Source organism: Scleropages formosus, chromosome 6 (assembly GCF_900964775.1).
Source record: "Scleropages formosus chromosome 6, fSclFor1.1, whole genome shotgun sequence".
Classification (NCBI taxonomy): domain Eukaryota; kingdom Metazoa; phylum Chordata; class Actinopteri; order Osteoglossiformes; family Osteoglossidae; genus Scleropages; species Scleropages formosus.
In genome coordinates this window covers 15,423,246-15,441,455 of record NC_041811.1, presented here as the reverse complement: position 1 = coordinate 15,441,455, position 18,210 = coordinate 15,423,246, and the positions used below count along the sequence as shown (strand labels likewise).

At 39.1% G+C, this 18,210-nt stretch overlaps 1 protein-coding gene across 1 annotated transcript in view; it reads left to right on the top strand.

The window, feature by feature from the left end:
• cwc27 (CWC27 spliceosome associated cyclophilin) overlaps nucleotides 1–17,981 on the top strand; it is a 41,566-nt gene extending 23,585 nt beyond the window's left edge. The window contains exons 11-14 of the mRNA XM_018744920.2: nucleotides 138–238; nucleotides 10,969–11,078; nucleotides 11,265–11,377; nucleotides 17,154–17,981. Of these exons, the coding sequence (XP_018600436.1) occupies nucleotides 138–238; nucleotides 10,969–11,078; nucleotides 11,265–11,377; nucleotides 17,154–17,316 (487 nt within the window). The 3' untranslated portion in view covers nucleotides 17,317–17,981. The remainder of the gene's footprint in view (nucleotides 1–137; nucleotides 239–10,968; nucleotides 11,079–11,264; nucleotides 11,378–17,153) is intronic.
• Nucleotides 17,982–18,210: the final 229 nt, after the last annotated feature.

Sequence of the window (18,210 nt, the reverse complement as noted above, 5' to 3'; positions counted from 1 at the left end):
AAATGGCTTTCAGTTAATTTTCTCACAAGTGAAATGATGTGTTTTGCAGCAAAACGAAACTCTGCTGTTACCATTCGTGCATTGCTCTGGCTTCCCCTCTATCGGCCTGATGGTGTTTTGTGTCGCTCTGCCCTTAGCGAAGAACTACGCAGAGAGGCTCGCCAGCTGAAGAAGGAGCTACTGGCCATCAAACAGAGGAAGGAGGACAACGCCAAGCCTGATAAGGATGACAATGAAGGTAGGATAGTCACATATTAAATAGATCTGTCAAATCAGATTAATTTTATCGCAGTTTAATTCATGTATGTATTAATTCATTATATTCATTATAAGCTGTTGCTTTGTGAATGAATTGAACTCATAGGAACCTCAATAAGCTGTGCAATATTTCTGTTGTATATATTAATATTTGAAGGCCATATTTATTATTTTTAAGTGTGAAGTGGATATCTAAATGGCATATTACATTCTTCTCAGCTTGTACACTGATTATAGTTTGTGGAACCAGGCTGATTGTCATCTGAAGTTTTGTGACTTACAATTAAAATAATGGCAGAGTCCCTTTCTGTAAAGACCAAGAGAGCTGACAGACAGGAAAAAAGAGAAGGAGCTGATTTGGAGCTGAGCCTTTTGTTACAGCTTGATGGTGACCACCTTTGTTTTGTAAACCTGTGGGGATTGTGTGAAAATAAGCACACAGCCCTGCTGTCTCTTTGCTGTCTTGTAGTCTTTGTTTGTTTCATCCAGGGCAGCCACGAGGTCATCTGCACATATTTACACTACACGGGGTTTAATTTTAAAAGTTTTGTGATGTGCAGCTGTCACATTGTCAAACTAAGTTGTTTGGCTGACTGCTTGACAAATATCCTCTCAAATATCTGAAGTAAGGTTTCAGAGTGGACAGAAGACACTTCTGGTGTGCTTAATTTAAGTCTTTTCGGTTAAAAACAATTTAGTGGCGAGTGTAGATATATGGTTTCTGTACTATCATTTCTACAGCTGTTCTTTTGTGTATAAAACAATAAATAACAGCATACAGATACAATTTACAGAATTTTACTATATTTAGGTCTAGTGTATATATATGTTATTGTATAGGTCTTTTTTTATTTGCTTCATTTATCATGGGTATAGATATGCACGTTGTTTCTGTGGTGTCTGGTTGTTTCAGATGCTTCTTTTGGTCCCAGGTACATTGTTAATTTAGCAGACACACACACACACACACACACAGGCATCAGTCTTTGGACTGTGCAAGGAAACTGATGTGAACATACTGACTCATGAATAGTAAATTTATATGTATATTTATTATGTGTATGATGGCATTTTTTACAGTTTCTATTTTATATTTATAAGTAACATACAATATATTTTCATAAACATGTTTATATTTTATTAATTGTATAAGAGCAAATTTATTATAGCATGTCCCATAACCTTTTTGTGGTGATAAGGATTAGACACAGTTATTACTTTATATCTGATGTCAGCAGCAGGGCAGTGTAACACACACTACAAACAATTTAAAGTCACCTGGAAGGTATGTCTTTGGGCTGTGGGGGAAGTTGGGGCATCCAGAGGAAACCCACACGTTGTATTATGGATTAATTATGAAGGGAAAGTGCCTTGTTATGTTGTGTTATGGTAACTAATGTCAACTATTGATGTGATAGTTTCCAAGGTTTTCTTAGGAACGGATTACCTTTGTAATGTGAGGGAAAAACTGCATACGTTGAGTTCAATTCTCATACTATTATTATGCTTTTGTGAAGAGAGCCTTGTTATTATGTATTCTGGGACAGGCTCTGGCTCATGATGACTCATTGAGATTAAGTAATCTCAAAAATATGATATGAATGGAAGCCTGTATATCTTTAAGAAATTGATATTGTTCTGTAAAATGGAAATTCAAAATTATTGTTTTTTTTAATAATAAAGGTAAAAGATAAGACATAAAATAGAAAAATACCACCCTTGAATAAATGTCTGTGTCCATTGAACTGAAAAATGTGACCAGACAAAAATGCTTTCCTCTCCACCACGTCACGCTGAGCCTAGTGTGTTTGTAAGCGTACCAGGAGATGATGGAACATATGTTTTTGGCTGAGCCTAGCAACCGCAAGGGCCTTGGGTAATCCTGTAAATAAGGCCTCTGATTCAAGATTCTGCAACCGGCTTCCCCCCCCCATGTGGACTGTGGTATCCACACAGCCTGATGCCTCCACAAGACGCAGTGAAGCATTTCATATTTCCATTTTCACTAGATTTAACCAAGTCCTTTCCCTCTTTGTGCATGAACGCATTTCAGCGTCCACTGCATGCTTTGCCATCAAGTAGCTTCACATTTGATTCATTTGAGGCATCAAAAGAAAAACAAACTGCACCTCTCTTCTCCTGTGCAATTTGTGGACAGTTTCCTCCATGTTCTTATTCCTACTTGTCTTCCCTATGAGTAGGACCGCCTTCTCCTACCGAGGTCACTTTGTGAACTATTCATGTGCTGCTCATCGGGTTCAGCTGTGGGCAGCCAGTGCTTTGAAGTATCCTCTCATTACAGAAGCATGTAGGATCCGAGAGCTGCCCCAGATCGCATGCTCCAGCCCCCGCTGGTGCACCGGAGACAGTCTTTGCAGCTTTCAGTCTGTTTTTGCGATGAGGAAAAGTTTTAGATCTACTTTTTTAAATATCCTGCATATTGGATAATTCTTTGCAGGGCAGCATCCTAGAATGCAGACAGTATATGAACATTTCATAGATGTACTTTATTGGCTGTTAAACACAAAACCGTTGTCAATGATACTTAATCAGTGGGGACAACCTTAGGGACAGTAGACCCCTTCTAGGTCTGTGGATGGGCTTCACAGAGCCTGTCAATGTAAGGCTTACTTTGAAAATAACTAAATGAAGGTCGAAAATAAAAGTATCATATGCTGTTACTGTATATGACCTAATTCTTTGTGAAGGATCAATATTCAGTGCCAAAAATTGCATTATTTTCTCAGTTTGTGGACATTTTTCTAGGAAGGGTTCATTAGCTTTCATCAGATCCCTAAAGGGTTCTGTGGCCTAGAAAAGGTTAAGAATGTCTGAGTTAAACTGGGAGTTTTAGATATTCATATTGTAAATATTTAGAATTCCCTAGCAGTTGCATCCAAGTTTAAAATCATTTAAACAGTGGCCTGTTATAGCTGTATTGTATATGATTTCCAGCAGTTTGTTGCCTTAGCTTTTTCCATATTGTCTGCCTTTTTAACAAAGTTTTTAAAAACATTTTAATGGATAAGGTTAGTCCTTATCTTCTGCTTTGGTCATACATTTAGATGGCTTCATACCAAAGTGTGCTGCTTTCTACATGGATTAGTCTTTACTTGAGTTGGATCCAGAGGAGCCCTTTGACCTTATGTTAACATATATGTGTAACATGTTGTATATTATTGTGTTTGGCAGAAGGAACCTTAGGGTTGACCATCATACCTTTAGTCTTTTTTTCCTCCATTGTGTTTAATTCACAATATGGTAACTAAATGAAAAAATATTCTTTGATTTTTAGTGTCTTGTTCTTTCATGTCTTATCTATTATGTCTTCTCTGACACCAGTTTGCAGAGATCTGCTAGAGTTAGTTTTGCCGGTTTAAAGCAGCATTCTTCACACATCACTGTCTTATTTGCACCTTTAATTTCAAACATTTCTCCAGTGACATGACTTTACAAGTAAATGTTCTGAAATGTCAAAGTCTATCAAAAGGCTTCATCAATACATGCACAAACAGTACATCGCTGTAGACTACATTTCTTTTATTTACAATGGTCTGTATGCTGCAAAAACCAAGACTGAGGTCATAAAAACTGAGAGAAACTTACTGTCATGGATAGAGTTTTCTGAATTGATATTTTGAAGTATGAAAATGGAAATTGAATGAATGAAATTACAGGTGTAGAATAATTAATTAGGGTGATGCTTATACATAGGGGTGTCATCAGTATTTTTACTTATCTGTATTCATAACAAATAGTTGTTCCCGACTTATGAACTTTTCAGCAACAAACTTTTTGTTAAGACAAATGTTTTGAATTTATTATTTTTTTTTCCAGAGAAAATAGAGCTAGCATACAAGTTCAAATAGTGTGAAAAGCATCACCCAATATGTTGATAGATGGTGATCACGAATAGTAAGTGCTGCTTTTAGTTTTTCAAAACATTGTAGGTGTAAAAGAATCAAAAGCTGGTGAACAAGTTTTAGGTGATCCTATGGCTTCTACACCCAGGTCTAGCTCTGCATCAGGGTTCTTCATTGAGCTTTTTTTTATTTACACCATGTCATAGATACTCCTGCCAGGGGACTTCAAATGCCCACAAGCAAAAATAGTATGGCTCCGTCGCAAAACTGCCTCATGTTCTTGTTGCACTAGGTGCGTGCATGATCCATTTAACTTACATTCAACTTACAAACGTTCAGAGTAATGAACCAAGTCTCAGTCCCAGTTAAGTTCGTAAGTTGTGGAGCAACTCTATTAAGCATTTTATAGCTATTTCTGTTTACTTCTCTTGCTTGAACTTGTTAGATACACCAATCAGGATAATGAGAAAACTAGAAAAATGTGCCTTGATGCACTACTTGTCATAGTGCATGTTTGACAGTTACATGTTAGTCTGCTATGGGATTAAATATTGAATGCTGTCTGCTTGTGTTGTTTGTTCTCAGAGTTATACTGCAGTTCCTCAAAGGAGGACACACTTATGGTACCTTTGGGCTACTGTGGAAGCTCATTATTGTCTGCTTGACAGGCCAGTTACGGGCACCCGAGGCACTAACTGCCCCCACACTCTGACATTGGCCATAGATTCAGTGTCCAGAAGTATAGGCCTTGAATTGCTCAAAGTTTTCCTTTTTTGGGGTCTTATTTTTATTCTATCTATAACCTAGCCCACAGTGGATTAGCCCACAACATACACAATGAAGAAATCTTTCCACTACAAATATAGCCATGCACTTTAAAATACTGTTGACATTCTTCACATTCCCGTGGAAAAAGAATGGGGAATTGTACTTCTGCGTTTAAAAAGAAGGTTCTCTGAAGGAAAAGAATAGATCCAACCAACTCTCAAATTACTGGTTATTGGCAGCAGTCTGGTATGTTTACAAAGCTGTCACCTTCCAGAGACTTTCTGGAAAGGGTTTTGATAAATGGAAGCGTAAAATTATGGTCAGTAAAAATTCCCGTTCGAGCTGTCATGCTGCCAGACTCAAACTCGAACGTATTATGCTATTGATAAATACACAAAGGACTACAGTTGCTCTTGATTCGTCTTTTGTCTTTTTTTTGCGAATGAAATTACAGAGGGTAGAATTCTGGTTGTGGTTGTGCACATGTTTGGCTTGGACCACAGTTGATCTCTTTGCTGTCAGGCCAGGATGGGTCATGGGCTGCTTTAAGTAGACATGTTCACCAAGTACGCAGCAGTTGACAAGAAAATACCACAGGAGGCCAGCAGTACTAAAAATTATTGTTTTTACATTTTTAAACTTATTTTTTTAAAGAAATTTTTTGTACAAAAATCTGGGACCATATAGAACAGATTATGAAGCCTCTGTAGGTCCCTTTATATTTAGGTCAATTTGCATATCCAACATTGTAAGAAAGATTTAAATGTTTACATTTTACATGAAATGTGATAAAGTGGGTTCCTTGGAGTTACGAATACGAAGCACCACACTCATTTGGGTTGGTGTAAGCAGCATAGACATTAAGCTGTAGTAAAAGCAATACATTTTTGCAGTTGTGGCACCATATCCCAACTCGACCTCATGGTCAGCATCACAGTGGGACAGGAATGCAAATGTTTCTGCCTCCCACACCATTAACAGTGTCCCACTTCTTTTGGTGTTTTCTCTCCTGTGTGACTTAGCAGGCAGCAGAAAGCCAATTGTCTCCTCAGAATTTGCCAGCTAAAAGAGACATTTGTACCTGTCTGAGCTACAGACATCTCTTCAGTTTTCAAGACGTAAATTATTGCATGTTCCTCTAGTCTGGTTTTCTCTTTCTTGGCATGGCCTTCCCCAGTGGAGTGCCAAAAATAAGAAGGAAACACTAAAAAATACTGTCCGTTTTATACCCACCCTAAACGATGTGGCAACCTTTTTTCTTTTTTTTTTTTCTTTTAACCACTTTGAGTTATTTATACAGGGTATGCATGTGTGCATGGGGTGTTTTATTTCAGTGGTGCCCTGTCACTCAAGCAGTTGAAAAATAGAAAGAAGAAGTGGGGGCTTTGCACCCTAGTAATCTTTGAAAGTCCATTCAGTCATTATTGAATTATCTTATGTCCTATAATCTAGAAGGATCCAATATGAAGACAGATATTCTACAAGTATGATTTAGCCTCTCTGTGTCCCCTAAATTCTCTTTCAAGAATTCAGCAGTATATTTATGTTTCCCCAAGTCAGTCTGGTTTGGTTTTTTCCATATTATTTAAGAGATAGCACTCGATCAGTGTCTTATTCTGTGATTAAAATTATGAGTTTGTTGTTTCTTTTTAGTTTGTTCTCTGTGCTAACATTGTGGCTTTGTTTTCCCCACTCTGTATGAAGATGATTAAATCCACATCTGGATTTTACATATTGTCCTCGCAGACACATTGTGGAATCCTATCATGCTGCTCATGGATAAGTGAGATCAGTTGAATATGTCATTTGTTTACAAAAAAAATAATGGAAAATTAAGTCTGGTTATTTAATTAAGCTGTCGTGGATTCAGTTTTTGCAACATTTTGTCTTTGTTTTGGTTTAAAAAAAAAAAAAGTGCAAATATGATTTTAACCGTAATAGTTGTACCATATTAATTTCTTAGTCACATTGTTACACTTTGTACCAATCACCTTTCCTCGAATCTTTATCAGAAGAGTATTCAGATTTGCAGCACCAGTCAGCTCTTGTCCAACCACAGAAGTCCCTGCTATCAGTTTGAAGCAGCAGTGATTGATTATGGCATCGTTTTTCAGCTCCAGGTCTGTAGGAAAACGTAAAAGGATTTCTGACGCTGGAGGCATTTCAGGAAGAGTGTTGATTGGCAAGGTGCAGAAAACCACCTTGACGACCAAGTGGGGCTCACGTCTTCCTCGTGCCAGTTGCCACAACAAGGCTCTTGATTTGTAGCTTCTCTGGTCTCGGGTGACGGGGCAAGTGAGGAATGCTGTTAGAAAGACCCATCAAACTACAGGATGGTATTTAGTGACAACAGCTGGAGTGGGAGAATGTGGTTTTCCCCGCAGGGGCCAAATGCGTCATCACTGAGCATCCACAGGCAAGAAAATCAAGAGATCGAGGGATGGCAGACCTGATGACTGGCATTGCTTTGCTGCCAAAGCAGAACAGAGGACTCTCAAAGTAAACAGACTTCCTAGATTCATCTGCGGTATTAGACTCTACAGCTTTGTGACATATCTCACATGCTTCTACTTCATTGTGTAACAGTGCTTTTGAGAACTGCTCAGAATCCAGAGTGATCAAGATTCCTTTTGAAGTGCTTGTAATTGCAGGGTTATAATGATAGCTGAACAGTCCAAATATCCTGTGAGACAATGCTCTTTTCTTAGTCAATGAAATCCCCCAGTAGGAGAAAACTTCACACCTTTGACAAGTTTTGCCCCTCTGGTCTCAAGAAGATCCACTGGAGGGTTTCCACATTCTGGCTTTATATTGCAACTGTGTTATTCTAAGATGATGTGAAGCTTTTGTGATTTGTGGCACAGTTGACCTGCTCCCTTGACAGCTAATAAAGTAGATGGAATTTTTTTTTTTTAAGTTTAATATAATTTTCTAAAAACTTTTTCAGTAACTTTTTAGAGGAGGATATTTTTCATCTGTATCCAGGGGCAAACAGTGTCTGCTTTGACACAGCTGCGTCCGCAGTTCTCCACAGACTGCGATTCTTAATGCCTGGAGAAGGCAGTGTTTGTGTATAGAGTGTGAATCTATCTGTTTTTATGGTGACTTTTTCTCTTTTACTTGTATATACTGTATAATATATGTATTTATAATTTTTTTAAGTGGGGTGCGGTGGCACAGTGGGTTGGACCACAGTCCTGCTCTCCGGTGGGTCTGGGGTTCGAGTCCCGCTTGGAGTGCCTTGTGGCGGACTGGCGTCCCGTCCTGGGTGTGTCCCCTTCCCCCTCCGGCCTTACGCCCTGTGTTACCGGGTAGGCTCCGGTTCCCCGCGACCCTGTATGGGACATGCGGTTCTGAAAGTGTGTGTGTGTGTGTGTGTGTGTGTGTGTGTGTGTGTGTGTGTGTGTGTGTGTGTGTTTTTTTTTTTTTTAATCACAAACCCAGAGTCTGAATGATTAATCAGTTGGGAAGGCAAATACTTTATTTTAATAAATGAGATTTTAAAAATGCTGCTAATCATTCCCCATAACAAACTGCATTTAAAATCATGACATTCAGCCATATTTTAAAAGTCACAACCAATACGGTGCAGTGGTTCTATATACACTATAATGTCCATGTTATGTACTTTTATGACAATTCCATGAAATTTACTCACAGTTACAGAGGGTCATTTGTATAACAAGAACACACTGAGAGCTAAACGTGAGTCTGTCAGACAGCCAGCAGTCTGGTCCAGTCGCGTTCCCGGATGTGCCCGTCTGGTGGCTCCCAGTCCCTGTGGATTTGTCCTTCACTGTTCACGGAGTGCTCCCTCTCTCTGGCTTCCTTTCAAAAACCAGGATTCGCTGAAGGAGTACAGTCCAGTCTCCTCCTGTTTACACAGCACTTTTTCATTCACATTATTTATTTATTTCACATGAATGCATTTTTCATTGTGGAAAATAGTAGGACCACTGAGTGACCTGAAACCCCATTTACCTTTTTGTTATAAATCTTCCTTGTCTCTGGTGCTACCTGTCTTGGGTTTTGTTATTCTCCAGTAACTTGAGCATGTCTGGAGTTCATTGACTACTCCTTGTACAATCTGAAGCCATGATTTTAGGGCTTCACTGCACAGATATTGCAGTTGTTAGAGCTGCCGCCTTGCAATTGAAGGAACCTGGTTCATATCTCAGCTCGTGCAGTAGCACCCTTGAGCAAGGTACTTACTGTAAATTGCTGCATTAAAAGTGGCCTAGCTGCGGAAATGTCATTGTAATTGCAATGCCATTGCAATTGTTGTAAGTAGCATACTGCAGTATTCCTAACGTTGTAGGTCACTTTGGACAAAGACATCAGATAAGTAAAGAAAATAAATGTAAAAAATCTTAAGGGTGAAGGTTGAATCTGCATTAATGTATACTGTTTATAAAAAAAAAAAAAAAAAAAGATGTGAAGTAAGGTCTTCTGGAAGTTGATTGCCTCCGATTCAGCTTAATTAACTAGTCCTAAATTAGTTATTGGAACATTTAGGCTTCTACTACGTTGGAATGTGAAACATAGTCTGTTGCATTTGAAACCATAAATTACCAAAAACACCTTTCCTGATACACAGCTTACACTGACAAGGTCTCTTCTATGGCTCAGGCAAGTGAGGGACTTTGGTTTTCTCATTTTTTCCTTATTACTCAGAGGTATTGTATTTGAAAAAGCCCATATTGTTTCAAGGACAAACTTTTGAAATCAGCACATTTCCCTCCTTTCTGAGCGAGAGAGAGAATTTACAACACATTGGACACGCGTTGAGCGATTCTCTGGGAAAACGGGATCTCCCAGTCACACAGAGAGCCTGTCGTCTGCAGCTCTCAGATCTACTTCCCAGCCTTTGTAGTTGTTCCACTGTCAGTTTGTCACCATGCCGAAACTTGTCCTCGCATCACAGCGGAAAGCCGTTCCAGAGATGTGTGAGATAATCTCCAGCTAATGACAAGCCCTAGCCCCACGCTGCTCTTGGAGATCGTGAAAGTCAGCGCTGACACTTTCTCGGGGATTGCCTTCTCTATTGCTTACTGGAAGGCCAAAAAATACCTCCAAAATACCAGTTGTAAGTGTTTCTCGCCATCCTAGGATTTGTTTGTATTGTTTTTTCAGCAGAAGTAGTATTTGGTGTTCTGTTGAGAACAATTTTTAAATTAACTTGGATCTGAAAACTAACTTTTGATATAACACATGAAAGATGTTTTTTGCTTTGCTTGCAATTGATAATTCATGACAGTGATTTTGTTACTTTTCGAAATCTTACAAATTTCACCAAATCATTGTTTACTTTTAACGATTTGCTTTGACCAAACATGATGCATATATAGTAGTTAGTACAATGAAAGTGCACTATTTGACTTGTATGTAGTTATCTCTGTGTAGCTTGGTTCTACAACAGACATAATTAAAGTTGTAAAACTCATAAATCCCCCTCCTAATAATCTTTGGGTAATCTCACATTTATATTTTCATACGAAAAGAAGCACTGACAGAACAATTACACATTCAAAACAGATCAATCTTTTGCATATAAAACTTTGCTGAAAGGAAAGGTTTTTAATTTCAAAATTTGTTTTTCTTTAATAATCCCTTGTTGTGTATTCCCACAAATTGTTAACACATGGCACATTTCACCAGAATTGCATTTACAAATGAAATGAAATTGAATGTTTTTTAAACCCTAGTGGCATGGACTCCTTATTCTAGTGAATCTGTGATTTATGCTCCAGTAAAGACATGGAATTGTTTTGTTGGAGTTATATTTTATGTGCTTACATTGAAAAAGGAAATTGTCTTACTGATGTATTATAATTTATATATTGTGCAAAATAGGAACTATAGGCAACATCTATTAGTACACTTGGACTCAGATGTTATCATTTATGTCCACATGTCATTTCAAGATAAACAGAGTTTTGTATTGATTTTTCCAGGGAACGTGTCTTGCAGAAATATTTGCTGGGCATTCAAATAAGTCACTCTGGTATGATGATGTTGGCTGCACAGAAAGTTTTTTGATATTTTATAGGCTCTAACTGAAATACCTCTGTTCTTAAAGGTGACACAAAGGCATCGAGCGAAGCGGTTGCTGAGTACCTGGAAGAAAGAAAGAAGTATGAGGAAATTCGGAAGCAGAAGCTAAAGAAGGGGTCCTCCAGGGAAGCCCAGGCAATGAAACTCCTTGTGATTTCACTTGATCTCCATAATCCTGGTTAAATGGGTTAGCCTGAAGGCATCACTAGTTATTCAGCAAAAAGCATCTACTTTAAAGTCCAACAGAACAGCTCACATAAACCAGCAGCACAACATTACATCAACTTGTGTTTTTCAACTTGTTTATTTTTTTTTCCTCAGACACTGGCCCTCTTAGATCGATTTAAGTCCAAGCTGTCGACAGCCATCACCGAAGCCCCTGACAAGCCTGAGGAAGATGTGGAGGAATTGGGCGAGGACGACGACAGTGGGTGGTGAGTGCTTACCCTCCCCACACCATCACAGCCATTTTTTTTTGCACCCTAAAGCTCCAAGTTTTAAACTTTATAGAAACCAAATTAATACACTAAAACTATTTGTTGTTAGGTAGTTACTAAGTCTACCTAAATTAAAATTACTGTGCTTATAATTTAAATACTTTTCCAGCTATGAACTTGGTTTCACAGTTTATTAATATATTAACTGCTGTACACGTCCCCTTTAAAACCTGTCATATTTCTGCAGGGTTAACATCCCTTTTAATTTCCATAGACACAGAGAAGTGAATTGCCAAAGTGTTATTTGGATGAACGCTGTCATGGCCAGGCAATGGCAAAGCACCATCAGTTTCCATGTGGTGATCCCTATGGTGCGGAAAAGACCAAGGACATTTAGCTGCAGACATCACCGACGCCATTTGGCCCTGTTTGTTTTTGCAATGCTGCCGTGACTGTTTGCAAATCTCTAGGTCCCCCAGCCAGTCTGCAAAACAAATAATCATCTGACAGAGACAGGGGAATGCTGTTCATTGGTCTGGTGGCTGGCTTTGCGCTCTAGTTTGTTACAACATAGGGCATACGGAATGTATCCGTGGACATATTGTCTGCCAATAAGTGGTCAAAAAGCAGGAGAAGCATTCTCTTTTCGCTTGCTACACAAGCTGAATGACACCAGCTCAGTACTGTGTGACCATTACAGATTGTATTTAGTTTAACTCACTTTTTTTTTACATCCAAATGAACAGTAAGTCCCAAATATGGATTAAATGGAAAATCTGAGTTGATGAGTGCTTTGTGGTCTGTTTTTTCCTTCACTGGAGCTTGCTTAATTGGGTTGCATAAAATCACAAAGCTTTTGGAGCACCTGGACATGTTGTGTTTCTGCTATTGTGGAGGTGGCTCTCAGCGCATTGTCTCTGAGGACATTCCTGTCACTCAGCGCTACCTTACGATGGAAGTATGACGAAGGAGAAAATGAAATAATTAACTTGTCAGCGGATTCGCTCAGCAGTCAATTACAGACGTCTTACTGAGCAAATATTAAGTCTACAGGCTCATATTTCGCACCCAATTAAATATGAAGGATTAATGTGGTTGGTTTTTTTTGTTACCTAAATGATTAATGTGCTGTTTTCTTTTTTTTTTGGCAGGGCTCCATCCACTAATATTATACAGAGAGCACTGATATAAGGGGACTGAATAATGTTTATTTAATTTCCGTGACTGGTGAATGGCCTTTAAATGCTACAGTTGCATGCCAGAAGTAAGACAGTCAGTGGTGACCATACAGTGGAACCCCTGCTTATCAAACCTGGGCCTGTAGTCCATGTTGTGTATAGCATTGGTGTGTCTTGGACCCAAGTCTGGAGAAACTCTGTGGAGGCCACATGACATACAGAAACCACAAGGTTACCTGATTTGATAATACACTTTAAACGGTGCAGGGGCAGCTGTGGATACATGGATGGATTTTTTTTTCTTTCATTTATATTTGTTTGATGGCTTTTGCTCTGAGGTCTAGATCTAGACAGAAATATTAGCAACTTACATCACTGATTAAATCATATGGAAGGATATCTCAGTATATGTTGCTCATCAGGCATCATTAGTGTATCTGGCTGTGCAGTTATATTTTACTTCTTTGTGACGTTGACATGTATTCATTTAGGAAATGTTTTCCTCCAAAACAACTTACTCTGAATATTATGTAGTATGTAGCTGACACCTTTTTCATCCTAGGTGCCTGACAATGCTAAACGTACTATGGTATACTGCCTATCGTTAACTACTCACCTATACAGCAGAGTAGTGTAACACATTCTCTCTCACACACAGTTGGCAATTCAGAGTCATCAGTTCACTTGAGACATCTTTGAACTGTTGGAGGAAACCACAGGAAACTCACATGAACACAGGGAGAACATACAAATTCTACACGGACTGAGCAGGGATTGAACCCACAACCTCTGTCACCATCCAGGTGCGATGAGATAACAGTGCTGCTCTCTGTCGCACCATGCCATCCCTTGGTGACTTATGTCCACCGAAAATGTGTACAAAATAGCTGCTCGCAAAATGAATGCTTAATTGTCCATTGTGCACCTAACTGCCTAGATAGCTCTGTCAAGATTTTTTAACCTTATTTGAGTTCTGCTGTTTAGGAGAACTCTGTGGATATGAGCATAAGAAAACGATCATCGCTAAACAGGAACGAGTCTGGTTGTTGATTATGGACAGATGCATTGAGCTGATGCTCTGAATGATCACCAATAAACGGTGAGCATAACTGAATTACATTGTAATCACTGTGTGCACTTTGCAGTTAGTCTTATTTTCCTACGAGTTTTGATTTCTCTGAACGTAGTTATACGCACTCGTGGTGGGTTAGCTATTGGAATGGAAACATTTTAATTCCCCATCACTGAAATAAATGTTACCCTTGGTGTGCATTCAGTGAGTTGCAGTAGCTGTTCTTCAGTTGGGAAGCTAGCTCACTGACTACATACTCTATATCACTTTGAAGAAGAAAACGGGCGACTGCCTCACTATTAGTTCACATTGGCCAATGGTAATAGTTCCAGTCCAAACAATCAATTTCTGGCATAGCTTTTGCTTTATGGGGAACATATAGACTAAAGGTATTTGACAGTTACAGTGACAGTGTTTATATGTCAGCTTGGTTGACAAGGACATTTTTCAAACTTGTATGGATTTTTTCATTTCCCTCTGTCTGAGAAGCTAGGCGCAACGGGAACTTATGCGGGAGACTGTTTTTTGTAAATCTTTTAGAGATTTTGCATCTGTCCCACTTTATGGCCTGGTAAAAATATATTTCTCAGTTTGATTAACTTGTCAGACGTGTTCCTCTTTTGCATTTCACTTATGTGTTGATACATTTCCAAGGTCTTGCTGTGAAAAGTACATCAGGCTGATATTTCCAAGGCATTACTGGAAACTGCTACACCATTCTGGGTTTAAAAAATATGAACTACTGCCATAAAAAGTTACAAAGAATTTGCTTACTTGAATGTATATATTTCTGCACGTGGCCACATAGTGCTATACCTATTGCCTGTAGGTTTATTTTAAAGGAAATTAGCTCTTATTGAAGGGCCATTCTGAGCTACGAAACCTCTCTGGACGTTGCTGATTTAACAGACACATGGCTTGCTATTCCTCTGAGGTTTTGCTGTAGTTGATGTGCATGTTCATTTTCATCCATCATGGCCAAATATTACAGAAATCGAACATGGAGAATACATTCAAGGACGTATTTTTTAAACAACGCCTTGCAGCAGAAACGTTGATCTCCTTGCAGTCTTTGTTATTTAAGAGGGATCACAGACTTAAATGTTTGGATATGATGTTCAGAAGCAGCACTGACAGGCAAAGGGATAAACCTGGTCTTTTTGTGTCAGTCTATCATTTCCCTTCCCAGAGATTAGTAAGACAGGAGCAGGAAATACACTTTGACTGAGGAGGCTTTCATTTTCATCCTACAAGGAGGAGCTTCTCTATTTCTTTGAAAAAGCATTCAAATTTTAAGGCATCAAGTCATAGAAATATTCATTTTTATGTTTGAGTGCCACCCACAAAATAGAATCCGTACTATTTAATTTTTTTTTTGAAAGGTTTTATGCTTGAATGGTGTTACTTGAAGAGGGCAAACACTTAATCGGTGTGCATGGCCTCCAACTTAATCTAACTGAGCCAGGACCTTGCTTACTTACCTTTGTAGAAATATGCTCCAGTGAAGCTCTAGGACAAGTGCTGTTTTTAAAAAAAAAAAAAAGCCTGGGGGAGACTTTGGTCTCCCAGAAAGCAACGGGGGGAGGCTGGAATCTGCACCGCCTTCAGAGTGATCGCTGCACCCCGTGAACGGAACACGGGTTACGACAGGTCAGACATTGGAAGTCAAGTCTGGGCCAGAAGTGTAAACTGTTCCATCTGTGTCTGTGTCTACAAAGCCGTCTCAAAGAAGCTGGGGCCCACTCCCCCCTTAACCATCACCACCCCAGGCCCCCTTGACTGCCTCCCCCACTCCGATCTAGCCTTTCAGATGTGAAGAAAAATAAATTTGGGAAGTATTCAGAATTCTTCATCAGGGCAGCACAGGGGGGCGATAAGCGCCCATTCCGATAAGTGTGAGGGGAATGGCAGGGATTGTGTGCAACTCATAATTCTTCACAGCTAAGCCAGTGGTTGGGGGGGGGGGCGGGGTCATCGTCATCAGAGCTGCTAGACAAATTATCAGAGCCTGCTTTCACTCACATCAGGAGTGTGTCGGGTCTTTTCGAGCAAAACCATGGTATTCTGGGTGATCTCTGACGTCTCATGGCCATTTCTGATAGACATGAAACATGCCAAGTGTTGATCCCTTTGGCAGATCTTCTGAGTGCTGTGCAATCGCTCTCTTTCAACGCTGACTACACTGGAGTGTATCATGATGGTGATTTTGACATGCAATTTAACAGTTGTCAGGTAACCACAAATATTCATAAAGTTTAATTACATCTGATGTACATTTCAAAAGTGAAATTATATATTTTTTGTGTACATTAATTACAGTTTCTATCCTGCCACAGATTCAGGCTCAGATTATTAACCACCGGAGACCTTTTCTTAGGATGGGTACCCATTGTAAATCCTTAACAGATAGTATCATGGGTGAGAGCATAGACTTTTAAGCTGAATGCTGACAGTTTCCTTTTACTTTTCTTATACCCTTTTGCGAGGTACTTGCCCTCAATTGCACCACAAAAAATACACAGGAGTCAGTCAGATACTATCAGTTGCTTTAGATAATGTAAATGAGTAACTTTCATGGTGGCCTCACAGAGGGTCTAAGCTGTGTCATAGAAAAACGCATTGATTTGGTTGTCTGTTGTGATCTAGTTTGTGTTTTATTAACCTAGTAGGTTTCAGAACACTTTTTATTGTTTGGTGTATCTGTAAGGAAAAATATTTTTCTCTTTATGTACATGTTAACCATCGTTGCCATCACAATTGCCATGTGTTCATTCTTGTGTGCCAGCGATACTCAAGTCAAGAAGCCTTCATAGAATAAATTGCCTCTTGTATTGGGGTGTACAAAGTGTTAAACCTTTCTAACCATGCATGTGTTCTGCCTTTCATAGAAAGTGCAGTTTCTTTCTTGATAGGAGACATTACCATCCATTAAATAGGGAAATAAGTTGCAGATATGCATCTATCACCAGTATATGGTCAAAGACACTAATTCATTTGATTTGGGTCTTGTTGCTGCTGCTTGCTTTTACAAGTTTAGCTTGGTGGGTTCCATGGGTTTGTTGTAAAACCCTGACAGACTAAACATTTTTTCTTTTGCAAACTTGAGTATGTTTCTCACAGGATTATTCCAGAGGCACAAATGTCACCAACTTAGACCAATAAAATTCCATCCAAAATTTACCGTACCATTTTGCTTTTCCTGCCTTACCAGAAGGCAGTGTTTCAAGAATAACTTCACAAGCATTGTAATCTAATTATTCTTAAAAGTTTAATGAATTTGAAAGTTAGTTCTGAACTGTTGGTATGTCCTTACATAGTCATACACAGATTACATTATTTGAACAAAGTTGTATTGCTGGCTGCAAAGATGTTTTTACCAGTTAATCCACTTATTTTTGTAGTTTTTAATAAATTTGTGAATTGCTTTGTCTGGTTATGGTAAAAAGCTATCTGATGATTGCACAGAGATTTATAGAGCTGCGAGTTATGTGTCACTCAGACCTCAACTCTCCCTCTAACTTAGGATGGCACATGTGCTGCATTTCAATGAGCAGACCAGGAAGGTGAAGGACGCCAATATGCAGGATGAAGACACTTTTGAGATCTATGACCCACGCAACCCGGTCAACAAGCGCAGGAGGGAGGAGAGCAAGAAGATCATGAAGGAGAAAAAGGCGCGAAGGTGAGGTGAACCCAGATGTGCTTGCTTCCAGTGCAGCATGCTTCACGAGACGGTCAGGACTATACTGCAGAACTCTCCAGAATTTGAGACTGTTTGCAAAATAAGGCCAGTACCATGTACAATACTCGGCCAACAAAAGTGAACCTTTGTGTTGAGGGACATTGCCGCCCTTGGTGTTAGGAACCACATTCAGTGCTTAATTGTGTGGAGGAGAAGACCCTTTACAGTATACCTTCAGCAAGGTCATCAGGTCATTCCCCCATGAACATGTTATACCCTGGCTATGCAAATACTTAGCGGTTTGCAGTTTTTTTGACATACCTTGGTAATCTGAATGAGAAATACATGTACATTTTAATGTCTTAATTTCACTGCCTGAGTCTCATTTATGGTCCTGGCTTCTGAAATTTAACAGATTGTACTTAAAAGGCAGCAAAGCAGCTACAAAAAAAATCCCAGTGTAAATCCACTTCATCTGAGAGCCAGTTTTGACTCACATGTGACTTACGCCGTTTATAGTTTGGATTTGTGTCCCTTATCTTCTATCTATAAATTTTGCTGCTTTGTTTTTTCAATGACTCAGTTGTTGCTGTAAGTTTGATGCTTCCATTGTTCAGCTATGTTTATCAGGGAAGGGCATCTCTCAATAAATTTATGATTGTTATAAAATATGTCTTTGTATTCTTCTTTGACAACCCATAATTCTGAGATGGACAATGAAGTCATTAATTTACTTATCAGTTTTGGAACATTAAAAAAAAGCTTTGCCCTAATAGTACGTGTTCTGTTTTGTTACATTTTGGGGCAGTTGGATAGCATAGTGGTTAAAACCGCCACCTTGTAGTCTGAAGGTTCCGTTTGAATCCCAATCCTGCTACAGTATCCTTCAGCAAAACAC